Below are 17744 nucleotides of genomic sequence, written 5' to 3'. Positions count from 1 at the left end.
AGCACCCCGTGACTTTCCGCCGCCCACTGGCGATTTTAGTTTCATATTTAAAGTACCCTTTAATCAAAACGTTAAAATTAGAAATCATTTCATGTTTAAATATTGATTTGAAAAAAATATCATAGCTTTATTTATGCAATTGTAAATGGAGTGTAAATATATTAATGCCGCTTCTGTGTCACCTCTAGACTGCACTGCACAGATGGATTTTGATTAAATGATTTAATTTGACTGGTAACAGTGGTACTGTATAATTATTGTATAATTAAGTATTATTGTATAAATAAGTATAATTACTGTATAATTTGAATGTTAGTATTTGACATAAAAGGTGATTCATAACTCTAAATAAGTTTAGAAAGAATGTCCATATATAGGTGAAAATGCTCCTGGAAATCAATTTAAGGTGGCAAATTAAATTAATTATAAATTCATTAAAAAATTAATTTCGGTCCCTGCTGTTAACTGACCACTGCATAGAATATTAAAAAATATGAATATCTTTGTGAGTCTGCTGTCAACAACAAGCCTAAACCAGCCATGACACCAGCACAAAAACACAATCAGAAAATATCATCTAATCATCAACAAAACATTGAAAATATTGAGATATATTTTTGTCAATATTGCACACCCCAATGTACGGTATGAATTTTGATTTCTTCAGGTCTTAAAAACCCTTAAATTCGATTGTAAAAAGTGTGCAGGAACCCTGTAAACGGTTAGACAGTTACCTAGCAAGTCAGTTATTTTCAGTAAATTAATTAATAAGCTTCTTGGTCCCCATTGCTTTTGCTCTATAGTTCTCACCAAAATTAAGAGAAAGAAGGACTTCATGTCAATTACAGTTACTGTGACTAATACTGAATATGTAATGCAAATGTAAAAATATAATGGAAATGCAAATACATTGTTGAATGATTATAAACATGGTATTTTGCCTGTTAATGCCTGCATTGCAGTGCAGAAAATGATATGACAACAATAAGGTCTAAATGTAACTGACCACTAACAGTACAACTGGCCCCAGCTTGCCCCCCCCCCCCCCCCCCAGTTGAAATGGTCTAGAACCACCATTGAGTGGGGAAATATAAAAATATATAATTAATAAATTGCACACAAAAAAATGTTTGGCCTATATAGCCTATTACAACGCTTGTCGTAAAGATAATGGTTCTTAATATCTAATGATAGCTGTCATCTCTGTGATGTTTTATATCCCCGTCACGGTGCATTATAATTACATTTACATGGTGAATCAGTTTACATTTACATTATAAAAAATTATTCAAAGGGCGAAAAATTACAAATGCGAACGAAAAATAGGCTAGGACTATTCTGAATCTTTTTTCAAGTCATTTCGTACATTTCCGCAGAATATAATTAAAATGTTAATAGCCAAATTCCCCAAACAAAAATTTGCGCACCTCCTATCCCCCTCCCCCAAGAAAACAAAAAGTAAAAAAACATAATAGGCTAAATAAATAAAAATAGGCCTACTAAACAAACAAAAACATTGTTCATTCATGTACTTTTTGGAACCTATTCTTATTTATTTATTTATTTCCTTTACATATATTGGAATGATATGTGTTTTTCCCTCCATTAACATATGAATATTGACTAAACAAAGTGTTTATTCATAATATACAATTCCATACACATGATTAAATACATACATAAATATGTGGTAGGCCTACATACATTATAATAATTACGTGCTCAAACAGCTCTTTTGCCTTTACTTTTATGCAAAATACTACAATATTTTTTAAGTCTTGTATAAAGCGAACTTTTTTTTTTTTGGCTTGAGACCTTTTTATTTTATGTAATTCTTAATATTAACAAATGCAGAATAATTTGTTAAGGTTTTGAAGCTCTTGTAGTCGAACATTTCTACGTCATGCTGCCGGAAGTTCCGGCGGAGCAGGGCGGAAGTAGGTACGTGGCTGCTTCAGCTGACATTCTGCACGATGGCGACAGAGGTTCAGAGCGGCGACCTCAACAGTGCAAATTCAAGCCGGCTCGAAGTTTCTATCGACGGTTTGACTCTAAGTCCGGATTCCGAGGGCGAGCAGGAACAGGCCGAGACCCCCGCCGCCCGCTCGGCGGACCAGAGCGCCGACAACCCTGTGAGTGTCGATGGAGAGGAGGGCGAACCTGCCATCGAGAAGAAATGGGGCTTTGATTTAGGCGAGCTCTACGGGCTGGCGCTCAGGTTCTTTAAAGGTATTTTATGTCACTATATACACTAATATGGACATTGATTGAACACAAACGTTCGTTTGCACGGTCATCTCTGTGCTACAGATTGAATTCGCACATTTGTTTAGATCTAGTGAGGTCGTGTTTTTTTTTTATTAGGGTCCTTTTCATTCTTAGTATTCGGTTTGGAAAAAAGTTCTGCTTATACGGGTCTTGTTGTTAACTTCTATCGCAGTGTTCAAGGGTTGAGGTCCTCGAGAACTGCCCTAACCGGTGACAGCACCACTGTGTGTCTGTCATGTGCCTGACTGATGGCTTAAACTCACAAAGACCATGACAGATTGCATAAAGATTCAAAAAAGACAAGTGAACTACAAGTGCTGAACTTGGTTGGTCTCTTTGTCAGTGAGGTGTGTTAGTTCAGCACTTTTAGGTTGTGTCTATTAAAATGTTTAGTCCTTTCAGCAGGTCTACACCCATTTCTTTTCTGTGGGCTGATGATGAATGAAGTGTGGCTGTGTCCATCAGCTGTATATTCTAAGTGCTGTGGCTCTCTAATTATGCACATTAATGCACAACTGATGTCCCAATCAAGATGTTGCAGTTTCCAGCTAATGCAGAGAACTAATGCCACTAATGTATCTTGCTCTTGACTTTCAAAGCATGCACAAAAAAGTCTTTTACACAATTTACTGAAAACTCATGATAATATTTTCATGATTTTGACACTGTATTGACTTAGAAATGTGCATTAGCTGACATTCTAAACTGGGGTTTGTGGGAGAACTATAGGGCGTTTGTGAGTTTATGTAAAGCTAATAATTAGATCATAAACATGTGAAACTGAAATAAAGTATTTAGAGTAAAAGCAATAGAAATGAAACACTTGCAGGTAAAAATAAAATGTATGATTTTTTTTAGCAAATCATGTGACCAACAACCGACATCAGAGAACAAAGTACAAATGAGTACCTCAAGTAAATATTTTACCTAAGGCATTCAACTGTCAAAAAAAGTTTGGAAATCCCTTTTCTAGTGTAATGGGAACAATTAGAATTTTTAAAGCCACATATTTGTGATGTTTTTTCCTTAGAGAAAGATGGGAAAGCCTTCCACCCGACCTATGAAGATAAACTCCGTCTGGTAGCCCTCCACAAGCAGGTGTTGCAGGGGCCTTACAACCCAGATGCTTCCCCTGAGGTGGGCTTCTTCGATGTGCTGGGAAATGACCGCAGGTAAGAGTGATGATTTGAACTTTGACCTTAATGTGCCTCCTCACTGTTAGTCAAATTAGCATTTTTAATGAATATGCTTTTTTAAATCGATTTTTCAGAAAAGAATGGGCATCTCTGGGCAACATGGAGAAGGACGAGGCCATGCTTGAGTTTGTAAAGCTGTTGAATAAATGTTGCAATTTATTTGCTCCTTTCGTCGCATCACACAAGATTGAAAAGGAGGAGCAAGAGAAAAAGAGGTCAGACTTGCAGATAAAGATGAAAGATTTTCTTTCTTTATCTTTTTGTCACACTTTTAATTTGGAAATAGAGATATAGGCTTCTCTCAGAGAGATCCACCGTGTCCACAAAAAGTAATTGGTCTCCAATAAAGAATTGATCACCCTAAACCAGTGTTTCCCAAACTTTTTTCAGTCGAGGCACCCTTTGAAAATTTAGAAAAATTTGTGGCACCCTACACTAGTGTTGTCACGATACTACTTTGATACTATACCTTGAAATGTATTGATTTTCATACCACAGGGAATAACTGCCGTATATAGGCCTACTGTCATATAGATATTTTTTAATATTATCAATTTTTTTGTCCATCCATTTAAAGTCTAGGAAATCATTAATTTCTTCTGCAGAGATCACTTTACATGATGACATATTTAATTAAGTCTTTTATTCATAATTCAGCAAAACATTGCTCAATTACCATTGCAAATCTCACCTAAATGTTTGCTCACTCAGTGTAGGCCTATTTGTGTTTTTATATTGGGATAATTTTGTTATAATTGCATAAGATAGCTTGTTTTTAATATATTTTATAATGTAATAATTTCACAGTTAATCTCCAAATTAATGTATAAACAACATAAAGACAGTATATTTTAAATAATTGTTTAATGGCATCTTTTTTATGAATGAAGCCCAGTATCACTGATAGCAATACTGCTACTGATGTCAGGAAAACACAGAAATTGAATAAAGTTATCAAACACTTTACAGTCTTCACTGCATAAATAATAAATTAAATATAGATGAATCCTTATTAAAGCTACAAGCGTTCTTTAGTCAAGAGCAGTGAGTAATTTTCTCTGTTACCTGTTCTTTGATTCTGTTGTCACTGCTGCACTTGTTTATCTCACACGCGTCCCATCTTCTCACAACTCTAATTTAAGATTTTAACTAATTTAAGACTGCTCTCATGAGGATACTCAACAAAACGGACATTTTGGCATAACTGTGTGTTATTATTCGTTCAAGCACGAAAGAGAAGTCGATTCTGGCACGCGATGCGCGTCGTCCTGTGTCAGCAGGACATTCACAGACAGCGCGTTCTCTTTTGTCTTTTCGCGGTTGCATGGTTTAAAAGCATTTGCATGAATAAGAACGTGATTATATAATGTAAGGCTAGCCAAAGGATGACATAAAAAAACGGATGCTGCGTTAATTGTGTTTAAATATTTTTTAACGCGTAAAACTGAAAAACATTAATCGCACGCGTTACCGTTGACAGCAGCACGGACATAACCGATGTGTTTGTGAATATGCGGCAAGACGGACGTTGTGACAATGTTTCGTGTGTATTTGACCGTAAGCGCAACAAGCCATGAAAAAGAGGCAGCTTTATGTGTGGACGCTGGGAATGAAGCACGGGAATGAAGCACGAGAATGAAATCATGCGGAACCCCCGCAATTCAACGAACGCAGAAAACTTATGATTTGCATTTTTTATTATAAATTTGTGTGCATTATTTGTTGTTAACGATGCGAGATTGATGATACATTTATTATTATTTTTTTTACACATTTTAGCAATTTTAAAATGTTTAATGGAGTTTTTACACGGCACCCCTGCTCTCGCCAGAAGGCACCCCAGGGTGCCGCGGCACCCCGTTTGGGAAACGCTGCCCTAAACAATGTTTAAAACTTGAACACTCTATGTAACCTCACAGATGTCTCTCACGGTGTGCATGTTTTCTTGTTTTTGCTGAGAAGGCAGGAGGAAGAGGAGCAGCGGCGCAGAGAGGAAGAAGAGCGTGAGCGACTGCGGCAAGAGGATGAGAGGCGCAGGCGTGAGGAAGAAGAGAGGCTGAGGAGAGAAGAAGAGGAAAGAAGACAAGTTGAGGAAGAACGACTCCGTGTAGAGCAGCAGAAGTGAGTCACACCAGTTTATTATTCCAGAACTGAACTAAAACGCCATAGTTTGAAAACTACATGTACACTACACCACTTTTGCCAAGATTTTTCCCCCGATTCGCAGTCTGGAGGAGTTGCGGTGGGCAAGTCATGTAATCGGTGTGCGGCTAATCATCACTAAAACCGACTATCACAGCAAGCCCACTTCAACTGATTCCATTCAGTCTGAGAATATCAAACATGTTTTGATATTTTGAGCCGAATATTGTTTTCATTTCTCATGCGTCTCTTAGTAGCGAGGCGTGTGTTTCTGCATGAGTTTGTTGTGTTTGGAATGCTTTGGAAGTCTGGTAGTGTGTGATCCTCATTTGTTTAGTGTATGATGCCCAGTTTTTCTAACCGTTTCTAACCACCAAATGTTTTTTCTAACCATTTACAAAGTTATCAAGTGTATGATGCCTTGTGTTTGTAGTCATTCCAGCCTTTAGAGTAGAGCCCAGTTTTGCCATTGGTATTTGCCATTTTTCCAGTCTCTTTGATACTAAATCGATATCTTAGGCAACAAATACATGGTCTTGGGCCTTGGCTGACCGATAAAATTAATTTACTAGGACTGTCAACACTTTTAATAATTCAAAGGGAATCTGTTTACTCATGACAGATGAAAAGGCGAAAAAGTCTTTAGCACCGCTTTGTAGGGCTGGGCGGTATATCAAGTTTGTACGACTTCTGCAAGTGAATCTCTGCTAAAATTAAAGCTTCCGTGAATGAACAACCCAAACAGACGGAGCACAATAGAATAGTAGCGCAATAATTCTGACTGAAATATACATATTGCCAAAATATTTGTCGTAGACATAAATGTGCCATATGTGGAATTTTTAACCTACAAGTAAGTATTTTTTTAATGAAAGTGACCATTATATCGGGGTAATCAAATGCAGGTTAATATAATTAGTTTGTGCTTTTGTTTTTATTTTCATTTTTAGTTTAGCTTTTAGTCAGTTTAAAAACAAAAGCATTATTTTTGTTTTTAGATTGTAATTTTAGAATGTAATGTGATTTTAACCACCTTTTTGCACATAATATATTGCATAGCCTACATTTACATTCACTATATTTGTTTCCATATCCTTCCATATCAACATTGTTTGTAGGATATCATTGGGCAGGATGTGAATTTCTTTTTTTTTTTATAAATACAGATTTTCTTCATCCAAATAAAAGAACTTAGAAAGTACAGATATATATATTGTATATCACCATTTAACCAAAAAATACAGAGACATGATTTTTTTTGGCCATATCGGCCAGGCTTACCACTTTGAACAAGCTTTCAATCATCTGAAGTAATAAGTCTTAATTTCAGCTGACACTAAATGGGATGAATAACTTTTGTGGTGCTTTTTTAGTACTGGTATGCTATGCGACTCTAGTGAGGTGCCACATACTTTATTGTGCACTTTTTTTTCTCACTTTCTCTGGTGTGTTAGGCAGCAGATCATGGCAGCGCTCAATGCGCAGACAGCAGTGCAGTTCCAGCAGTATGCAGCACAGCAGTACCCCGACAGTCCCGAACAGCAGCTCATCCTGATCCGACAGCTTCAGGAGCAGCACTATCAGCAGTACATGCAGCAGCTGTATCAGGTGCAGCTCGCTCAGCAGCAGGTGAGGGCCCAGCATTCATTCTCCCACTCCCATACATTACACTGCTTTTGTGATCCTTGATTACATTTTCAAATTCTACACTACTGTTCAAAAATTTGGGGTCAGTAAAACTTTTTTTTTTTCCAGTTTTTCACATTTATATATATATATATAATATAACATTTATGATTTCCATTACACAAGAGTAGATGTTAAAACTTCATGCCGATTTGTACTCGGCTTTCGCCAAGATAAGCACCAACTAAGGTGTAGCTTTACAGTAACCTATGCTTCTCCATCCATTTACGCTTCTTTCCAAATGGTGATGTGAATCTCCTTCTGCCTAGTGTGAATAGTATTTGCACACACAATGGCTGCAACCACAGTGCGGTCCCCTCATGACAACCGCCTGGATTGAGCAGAGTAGGGGACATCTCTAGGGTCTTCAAGTGGGCACCTTCCGTCCTCAGTGTTTCGTCGACTAGCCCACGACACCTCAAGAGGGCTCGACAGTGACTCTGGCGTCCCAGAGTCACCCCCCTCCGTCCCCCACTCAACTCAGCCCAGCTTACTGACCTTTACATCCCTCCTGCTGCTGAGACTGCTCCTTTGACCTAACCACAATCTCTCACAACCTCTCCACAACCCGACCATACGCGCCAACCCGTTTGACTAAGGCTGTCGAGCCCCACTGCGGACGTTAAAGCGGTCAGTGACAACGGTTCCGTATTGCATACTACCGCAAAACACAATATCTGTCGAAACACCAATCCGCATTCACGCAAAATACACAGGAACGTAATAACTGTAATTACTATGCAAACTATACAAATAAACCAACAGACTCATCAAATTTTCAAGAATTTTTCGAAACCATAGCATGGCGGCCTGTACATAGCCAGCCAGACTCTTTCCGTCTCAACCACAGCCAGTTGCTGCTCCTCTCTGCTGCTTCAGATAAGTTCTTTACTGTGCGACGCAACTCTTGGCCACTGAATCCGACGTCTCTGAGGAACCGGGGATTAGTGTGCCACAAATCCTCGACAACCCACTTCCACTGGATAAACGCGGACTCTCCATCCTCGCTGTTCTGCTTCAGTGGCCAGCTAAGCATACCGCAGTTTCTTCCTCTCATATGCCTCATCTACAGCATCCTCCCATGGCACTGTTAACTCTATCAGTTGAACAATGCGTGCTGATCCAGACCACAAAACAATATCTGGTCGTAGGTTAGTGGTGGCAATCTCAGGTGGAAAAATAAGCCGTTGATCAAGATCAGCCAGCATCTTCCAGTCCCTAGCAGCTTCCAGTTGTCCTGAGCGAGAATTGGTTTTAACACCTTTTCTTGGTGGTTGCTCGCCTGGGCGGAGGAATATTGTCTTCTGTGTGTAATGTTTTGCTAGAACAGGTGGCAACTTATTGGTCATGTTACGCTTGTCTTCCAATGCTAAAGCCAAAACCGACCTTGGCTAAGAGCCACCTTACATCCTGTCAAAATTTGCCTTAATGTGGCAGGTGATGAACACAAAGGACAAGAGGGATCCTCTCCTACCCAGAGGTTTAGGTTCTGTGGTGATGGGAGAACATCATATGTTGACCTGATAAGGAAGCTGATCCTACTCTCTTCCATTGACCAAAGGTCTTGCCAGCCCATCTTGCATTGTTCCACACTCTCCCATCTCATCCACTCTCCCTGCTTGGCCTGGGAAATGGCCTTTATACACCTCATCCTCTCCTCCTGCTTTCGCACCTCGTTGACTACGAGCTTCCTCCTTTGAGCAGGGGCTGCCTTGTGCCATTTAGGAGGAGCTAAACTGAGCCCAAAACCCCCTCTTCCATGCTGTACCTGTCCCACGATATCACCAATTTGAAGAGCAGCCTTTGCCTCTTCCACAGATTTCTTTGCTGACCACTTTCTACCAGTTTTTAACACAGGTGCTGCCTCCCTTACACATTTGTCGCGTGACTCTACTAAGGTCATTTCCAGTCTGACCTTGGCACACTTAAACTCCTCGGTTAAAGCAGAGACTGGCAGCTGCAATATTCCTTTACAATAAAGTCCCACTCTGCTGAGGCAGCGTGGAACTCCCAACCATTTCCTGATATATGAACTTATTAAGGCTTCCAGCTTATCCACTGTTGTCAAAGAAACCTTGTACACAGTCACTGGCCACAGCAACCTCGGCAGTAGACCAAACCGAAAGCACCAGAGTTTTAGTTTCCCCGGTAAAGCGCAGCCGTTTATGCTCTTCAACCCTTCCACTGCTTGTCGTCTAACTTCTCCCACTCGAACTGTGTCCTTTAGATCCCCATCGTACCATCTCCCAAGACTCTTCACTGACTTCTCAGAAACTGTTGGTATTGCCTCACCATTAATGAAGAATGTTTTATCTACCACCTTGCTTTTAATTATCGAGATGCTCCTTGATTTAGAGGGCTTAAATTGCATTCGTGCCCATTCAATGTTATCGGTTAACTTGCCCAATAACCGATTAGTGCCGGCTACTGTTGTAGTCATGGTTGTCATGTCATCCATGTATGCTCTGATTGGTGGTAGTCGCATCCCAGAAGCCAAGCGCTCTCCTCCTACTATCCATTTTGATGTCCTAATGATTACTTCCATTGCCATGGTAAAAGCCAGTGGAGAAATTGTGCATCCTGCCATTATTCCAACCTCTAAGCATTGCCATGTAGTGCTGAATTCTGGAGTTGAGAAATTAAATTGCAAATCTCCAAAATAGGCTTTCACTAAATTTATCAACATCGGTACCCTGAAAAAATCAAATAACAATAACAGTAAATAATGTTAAGTAGGGATGGGACTATTACCGGTTTCACTATAAACCACGATAAAATGTACTGACGGTTAGTAATATCGTTTAAAATTCAATTATCATTAAAACCGTGTTTGATTATCGCGATTTTAATGACTCACAATAAATCCTGTCCAGCCAGCAACAGTCTGACGCAGGCGCGCAATGTTGGGGTTTTTCTTTTTATTCGAGAAGGAATGGCGGAACGCGGTGAGCGTGTTCGGGAGATTTTTCAGCCTTTTAAGAGGAAAAAAATCTGAGGTGTGGTCATATTTTGGCATTTACAAAAATCCTGAGGGAAACTTAATCGAGGATGGTCACTCTGTCTGCAGAACATGCACAAAAAGAGTCGCTGTAATAACACTTCAAATCTGCCGAGTCGTCCTGTGACCATCATTCACTGTTGTAGCGAACGCAAGGCAAATTAACTTTGACCTCAATACTTAAAACTACGTCTGGGAAATAATTGTGCACAAAATGTTGTTTTGAGTTGAAATATTTTATCTCACTCACTTGAAATAAACTTGAAGCTTCCGCAAAGAAAAGTTCGCAGCAATAAGTGGCTTTGAGCCAAAGACGAACGAACAAGTTCAAACAACACTATTAAGAGTGACATTTAAGAGATAATAATGTATATTCAGTGTACACTTATTACATCGATTTTTTTTTTTACCACATAATTACAGGGACATATTGAATAGAGATTAATGTCTCTATTATTACCTGTTAAATCCATTTTGTACAGCGTACAAAACTCGTCCAGACAAGATGATCACAACAATATTATCAAATTCTGTAAACAATAAATCAACTCGGATTTCATTTTCAATACAATCAAAAACGGAGACGCAAGATGACAAGTTGTATTTGAATGAAATTAGAGCGCGCGTCCGTTGTGATATACATGTATGTGCGCTGAGTTATAATGCGTTGCTATCGACGACGGTCATTATAAGGAAATGCCACATAATAGAATCTTGCTTTAAAAAGTGCATAGAGCAGCTCGTTTTATTTGTTGTTTGTTGATTCTCAAATATAAAACTTGTTGAAATGTTTTCAGTGTGATCATCAGTTCTTTTTTAACACTTTCATCTTGTTTTAACAAAACCGTGATATTGATAATCACGATAATTTCGGTCACTATAATCGTGATATGAAATTTTCATACCGTCCCATCACTAATGTTAAGTAATTGTAACAGTAAATAAATAATGAAACAAAAGATTTCTGTTTAAAATAAAGTGTTCTTTTGAACTTTCTATGCTTCAACAAATCGTGGAAAAAAATGTATCATGTTTTCCACAAAAATATTAATTTGCACAACTGTTTTCAACATGTAATAACAAGAAAAGTTTCTTAGACACCAAAGCGGTATATTAGAATGATTTCTGAAGGACCATGTTACTGAAGTAATAGCTGCTGAAAATCAGTTTTGCCGCAGGAATAAAGTACATTTTAAAATATATATTCTAATAGAAAACAGTTGTTTTAAATTGTAATACTATTTAACAGTATTACTGATTTTACTGTATTTAAAAAAAAAATCAAATTAATGCAGCCTTGGTGAGCATAACAGACTTCTTACTGATCCCAAACTTTGGAGTGGTAGTGTGTATGTGCTGATTTTCATTCAATATGAAAAGTTTTAAAACTCGATAAGCCTGTTTATTTAGCTTTGCACTACTATGTAATTAGTTGCATTTTATTCACATTCAGAACAGACCTGCAATCCAATAGTTAAAGGAGAACTCCGGCGCAAAATGAACCTGGGGTGTAATAACACATTGGTACCGAGTCGACTGTTCTCTGGGATTTGTTTTCATGATAATCGAGTGTAAAGAGTTTTATCTCTAAAAACTGTTTAGCTTATAACGCCAGTATATGGGGCATATAATAAGTAAAAAGAAATCGCTAGTTAATACCACTAACAAGGCTCAAAATAGCCCCACACTAACACGGTAGCTTAATGAGGGTCTCTACATACAAACCGAAGCACTGAGAACTTTGTAAGTGTACAGACAGTTTAATAATAATATACTTTATAAAGACAGTACCATCGCGGAGCCATCTTTGGAAAACAGTCTCGACCAGTCGAACCACGAACGCCCTGCTACAAGCTGAACTGTGACTTGGAATCTAACAGTTCAGCTCACTTAGCACGGCGTTAGTGGTTCGACTGGTCGAGGCTGTTTCCCAAAGATGGCTCCTGCCTGTATACGCGATGGTACTGTCTTTATAAAGTATATTATTATTAAACTGTCTGTAAACTTACAAAGTTCTCAGTGCTTCGGTTTGTATGTAGAGACCCTCATTAAGCTACCGTGTTAGTGTGGGGCTATTTTGAGCCTTGTTAGTGGTATTAACTAGCGATCTCTTTTTACTTATTATATGCCCCATATACTAGCGTTATAAGCTAAACAGTTTTTAGAGATAAAACTCTTTACACTCGATTATCATGAAAACAAATCCCAGAGAACAGTCGACTCGGTACCAATGTTATTACACCCCAGGTTCATTTTGCGCCGGAGTTCTCCTTTAAGAACGACTGGTATAAAGAACAAAAATTGCAGTGGTAGCATTTGTTTTGCAGGTGTACAGTTATCAGGGTATACTGTTTAATGTGTTTTGCACACCTGTCACTGCAAGCTTAACAGGTTTTATTGTCATGTGATAGACTTTGACTCACTAATGCAATTTCTTTTGGTTTCTGTTGTCTTGTACCAATGTCATATTGCACTGTTTTCTTCAGGCTGCTTTGCAGAAACAACAGGAGGATGCTATAGTGCTGTCTACATTAGAGGCCAGTGAGGTGTCAGTGCCTTTTGCTGGAGAGGAGGTTCCCACACTGAATGGAAAGGCAGAGTCCACTGCTGACAGCTTAGAGCGAGAGCCAGACCTGGAGCCTGCAGACGAGGTCACTGAGAATGGACCCACCGGTGAGTTGATTGATCAGTTTTGTTTATTTCTACAACTTTGTTTGAGATGCACGGTATATCGTCTGCTATATGTTCATTTTTAACGCTATCGTTATTTGGCCGATATATTAAAGCAGATAAATAATGGATTATTTCCTTCAGCTTGTTCACCATGATGGTTTTGAATTGCTTGAAATATGATTGAATATGGAATCACTTTAAAAAGAAAAATACAGTTTAGTGCAACATGTGCATATAGGCTACATAAAATTATAATGAGAACTTCCTTATGTATGAACATACATTTGTTTTTGTAATCAGGCTCTCAAAAATGATATAAAAATTTGGATTTAGATTTATCGGCCACTATATCAGTTCTCTGCTCTCAAATATAGAGAATTATCGGTATCGGCCAAAATTTTCAAATCGCTGTTAATGTCAACTTGAAAACAAATTGGATTTACCTTTTTAATGTGTATTGTGAATCATTCATCAATTTGCATTATTTTAGAAATAAATTGAGGTGGGCCTGAATCTAGGGTTTCCCGAAATCAAAGCAGGTGTTCCGAATACTGGAAATTATAGTAGAGCAGCAGAGTCTTGAGTTGCCTGATGAAACATTAAAAACTGTTCACTGCCAGGAGTGCAAAATAATTAATCTGTAATGTTCGTTATTTGAATAGAAATCATCACTCATAATGCATTCAATCAAGTCTTCTCCGGTTTATTTGTGTTCACATACATGCAATACACATCATCTGCCAGGGCTCTTAGTCCAATGGTGCGAATATTTGGAGAAATAACGATTTATTATCACATGTTTGTAAAATATTTTGTCATACAGAATAACATTTCTATATATTTTCCACTGAATTATGCGATCTGAAGAGCTCATACAGCGAACACAGCGAGCTCTGTCTCTTCTCTTCCTGATTTGCATCAGTAATGATCTCAGCGCTCTCTCATTCGCTATACAGCTGTCAATCATCTGCTGACCATTCTGCATGAAGCGGTTATGTGTATACTGCCTCATTCTGACCTCCGTGATAGGGCTGTCGCGATAACCGCAATATTGCAGTACCGCGCTACTGACAGGCCAACCCCAGAGGAATGCAAGTAACCGCAGCAACCGTGAACCGCGTTTTCTTTTTTCATAAGGCCACCCTTCGTAGTTCGTACCATGTGTATTGAATGTTAAATAGGTTAATAATGATAACAAGACTGTTTCTCATGGTGATTTGTACAGAGGATTCGTGGATTTGGACTTAAGCCTAAACAGACAGTGAATGTGATCGACTGAGCGCGTGCGATTACCTGCGTCTGTCTTTGAAGTCATGAATTTGTGAACTTGTGTCTGAAAATCACTTTTTCATACTGTAGTGTTTCATAATTCGATGCATTTCAATTTAAAATAGGGCTGGGTTGAAAATTTTATGAAATTTTAACAATTCATTTTATTGTTTATCTTTACTGTACCTGATATATCCAAACAAATCAATATCAAATTGAATCAAGATCAAAATTGATTCGATTCTCAAGCTTGTAAATTGAAATCAAATCATGAAGTTGACACACTGACACACGATCTGTGTCAATACCCACCCCTAATTTAAAATACAAATAAAACCATCCATTATTTACCCATATTCCTGGTTCTCAGACTCTCCCCCTGTAATAGCAGCCCCCTCAATGTGGACCCGGCCACAGATAAAAGACTTTAAAGAGAAGATCCGTCAGGATGTGGACTCTGTGATCACGGTGGGCCGGGGGGAAGTGGTGACAGTCCGGGTCCCCACCCATGAGGAGGGCTCCTATCTCTTCTGGGAGTTTGCCACCGACTATTACGACATTGGCTTTGGAGTCTTCTTTGAATGGACTGACTCTACTAACGCATCGGTCAGCGTGCACGTCAGCGAGTCTAGTGACGAAGAGGAGGATGAAGAAGGTGAGGAACGTATGCATATGTCTCTAGCACAATGCTTATCTGATGATATTTAATTGTGCTCATTTCTTTTATTTTTACATTTAGATGACCTAAATTACCCATCTAATGCTCTCTTGAAATATTTATTTAAACACCAATAATACTTTGAAATGCATCTTTAGCAAATCCCAAATTGAATATTCATTATGCAACGTGTTCCAGTTACACTCGATTTTCACATTTGAACAATTTACAACATGTTTGTGGACAGAGTATTGCAACAGTTCACGCTTTTATGTAGATTTGTAATAAGAAGAGTCTGTAAGCCTGTTATCATAGAAACTTAGAGGACTCTCTGCAGTTTTCTGCCAAAATAAAAGCTCAAAGCTTTAACCTTTGCAAGTGAGGAAATTAAGTCAAATTAACCCCTATAATGGGTGTTCATATTATTTTGTCCAACCCCCCTGTATATTGCCATTTAGGTATTTTAGTTTGTAGAATCTTATTTCTTTTGGTAAAATTGTATATAATTTGAATATCAGATTATTGGTATCAGCCATCATTTTATTATTGGTGCATTTTTAAACTCTGGAAATCAAAAGGCTCCTTTTGATATAAAGGCCTGGATTGGTTGTTCTGTGATTCTGTCACATTTTCTGGTTGCACTTCATTTTACAGTACAAGTACTTAGTTAGTGTACTAACCTAAGAAAGTACTGGTTAATATAAGGTAACTACATGGGTTAAGGTTAGTTTTAGTTGTAGATTCAGGGTTAGTACCTATGTACTATAATAAGTGCACAGTATATACATGCGGAACAGGACTGTAAAATAAAGTGCTACCCATTTTCTGTAAATTAAGTCCTGCTCTCTTTCTCTCAGGTGAAGGGCAGTCTGAGGAAGAGAAAGCCAAGAAGGAGGCTGGGAAACCACAGGTGGATGAGATAGTGCCGGTGTACCGGCGGGACTGTCACGAGGAGGTGTACGCTGGGAGTCACCAGTACCCCGGCCGTGGTATATACTTGCTCAAGTTCGACAACTCCTACTCGCTCTGGAGGTCTAAAACCGTCTACTACAGAGTATACTACACCAGATAAGCCTGGAGTCAAGACTGTGGGACAGGAATATGTGCGTGTATGTTAAGAGATAGTTGGAAAGAAAGAAAGATCAAAACAAGGAAATTTACGGGATGTCTACTACTGGGAGAGGGACAAAGAGATTTAATATTGAGTGTGTGTGTGCGTGTTTCGATGTGTATGCAAACTTTATGAGTGTGTCTGTCATGCTGTTTGAGTCCAGGAAGAATGGGCCATGTACATGGCTCCTCTGTTTTGCACTCTTAAAGATATACTCTAGGATTTTGTGCTTAATGTCACTGTCCTCTATACCCAATGTGACTAATTTCAGCCTCTGTCTTCTAACTTCATCCAAAGAGGTGCAGGGTAAAGGTGTGTGTCCTAATTAAAACGGCCTACAAACATCATGTTTAGGTAATACACAATGGAGAAAACACACCTTTCTCTTGGAGAACTTCCTTATTTAGGTCAACACTGAGTAAATCCACCAGTAGTGTGTATCTATACTCGTGTTTCTCCCCCTATCAGCACACAGGACCGGAGTGCATCGGCGAGTGTGAGATAAAACGAATGGACAGGACTTTTCTAACGATGCAAAGATGGATCTGAAGGTGTTTACGAAAGAATATTTTGCAGCATTTTCTAAACCTGATGGATTGTGTCTAAAACATGTAATATTTATGAATCTCTGTGGTAGAGTAGGGTCATGTATGTGTCTGTAAGTTCTATAACATTTATCTCATCTCTACATCATTCGCTTATTTGCTTCCACAGAGCCCCAGATTTATTGTGTTCTTTCTTTTGTATTTTTTCCTCTTTATCATCAATGTGAGATTTATCAGTGTTGCCTTTTAATGTGGCACAGCTAGTAGTTCAAAATATTCTTGCCTTTCAGTTTGGTTATTTTATGCATGTAGTTACAGACAGCCATGTCAGAACTTAAAACTTAATGTATATTGATTTAAATTTTTACTTGTCACACACTTATACTTTGTTCTCTATAACAGAAAATAACAAGCATCTCTCATTGTCCTTTCTAATAATAATGAAGTGTTTGTATAGCTGATGAGACTAACTATCAAAAGCAGCATTGCTGATTAACATTTACTGTTATTTATTCAACCGCATTGAAGATTATTACAGTGAAGTTGCTGAGAATTTGCAGACTTTTTTTGCTTCAAAAATATCTGCTCTAGCCACTCTGAATTCGTAACTGACTGTATTGGTGAGTGAAATGTTTTCGCTTTCATGATTGTATATGTCAAAGATGCCTGTGTAATGCAGGTCACCGCTGTCCAACTGTGATCAAACATCCATATATACAGATACAGATGCTGTTACACTGTTTTCACATGATGAATAAAGAGGGTGCTGTGTGTTCGAGAGTTAAGAGCTGTGATGATTCAGTGTTCATAGAGAACGTCATACTAAAGCTGTCCAAAGACTAAATTAATGTCACATGTACAGTCGATTGGTTACAATAGTTCCTGTGTTTATTCTTTCCATGTATTTTTCTTTTTCACTTTTTTAATGCTGACTTCAGGCCTTTGTATAGTGAAATGTAACATTTGGGCATGGTATTCAAAGTACAGCTTTTGGGAAAAAGACCATGAGCAATAGGGTTATTGATCTTAAAAATTGTCTTCATATTTAAAGTGGAACCTCCAGGGATGTTCTGATCATAAAGGCATGAAGAAGTGTTTTTCTATCGGTTCTGCTAGTGTGATCTGATCTGTATGCATTTGAGGATGAGTGTCCTGAAGCATATCTTTGATTAAACTTGTGTTCCTCTGTATGTACCGC

At 38.4% G+C, this 17744-nt stretch overlaps 1 protein-coding gene across 3 annotated transcripts; it reads left to right on the top strand.

The window, feature by feature from the left end:
• The first annotated feature begins 816 nt into the window (after positions 1–816).
• On the top strand, positions 817–17736 carry acbd3 (acyl-Coenzyme A binding domain containing 3). Of its 3 annotated transcripts, none has more exons than XM_077220424.1 (8): positions 817–2229; positions 3299–3440; positions 3539–3679; positions 5427–5585; positions 7061–7235; positions 12777–12963; positions 14603–14887; positions 15748–17736. In XM_077220424.1, exons 1-8 carry the CDS (start codon positions 1974–1976, stop codon positions 15960–15962), a joined length of 1560 nt encoding a protein of 519 aa, XP_077076539.1. In that variant the 5' UTR covers positions 817–1973; the 3' UTR covers positions 15963–17736. The 3 variants fall into 3 exon arrangements, with proteins under 3 accessions (XP_077076539.1, XP_077076541.1, XP_077076540.1); XM_077220426.1 differs by having other exon boundaries at positions 1912–2229; positions 14624–14887; XM_077220425.1 differs by having other exon boundaries at positions 1912–2229; positions 14621–14887.
• The last annotated feature ends 8 nt before the right edge of the window (positions 17737–17744 follow it).

This window comes from Siphateles boraxobius, unplaced genomic scaffold (assembly GCF_051911475.1).
Source record: "Siphateles boraxobius isolate OS27281-9 unplaced genomic scaffold, OSU_SipBor_1 8, whole genome shotgun sequence".
Lineage (NCBI taxonomy): Eukaryota > Metazoa > Chordata > Actinopteri > Cypriniformes > Leuciscidae > Siphateles > Siphateles boraxobius.
The sequence above is the reverse complement of the archived record's forward strand: the minus strand, read 5'-3'. Positions and strand labels throughout refer to the sequence as shown.

Excerpts from the sequence above, each read along its gene's own strand:
- acbd3 (XM_077220424.1), top strand. The coding sequence starts at position 1,974 with ATGGCGACAGAGGTTCAGAGCGGCGACCTCAACAGTGCAAATTCAAGC. Across the intron at positions 7,236-12,776 it reads TGCAGCTCGCTCAGCAGCAG|GCTGCTTTGCAGAAACAACA; the intron begins GTGAGGGCCCAG and ends TGTTTTCTTCAG. Across the intron at positions 14,888-15,747 it reads CGAAGAGGAGGATGAAGAAG|GTGAAGGGCAGTCTGAGGAA; the intron begins GTGAGGAACGTA and ends TCTTTCTCTCAG.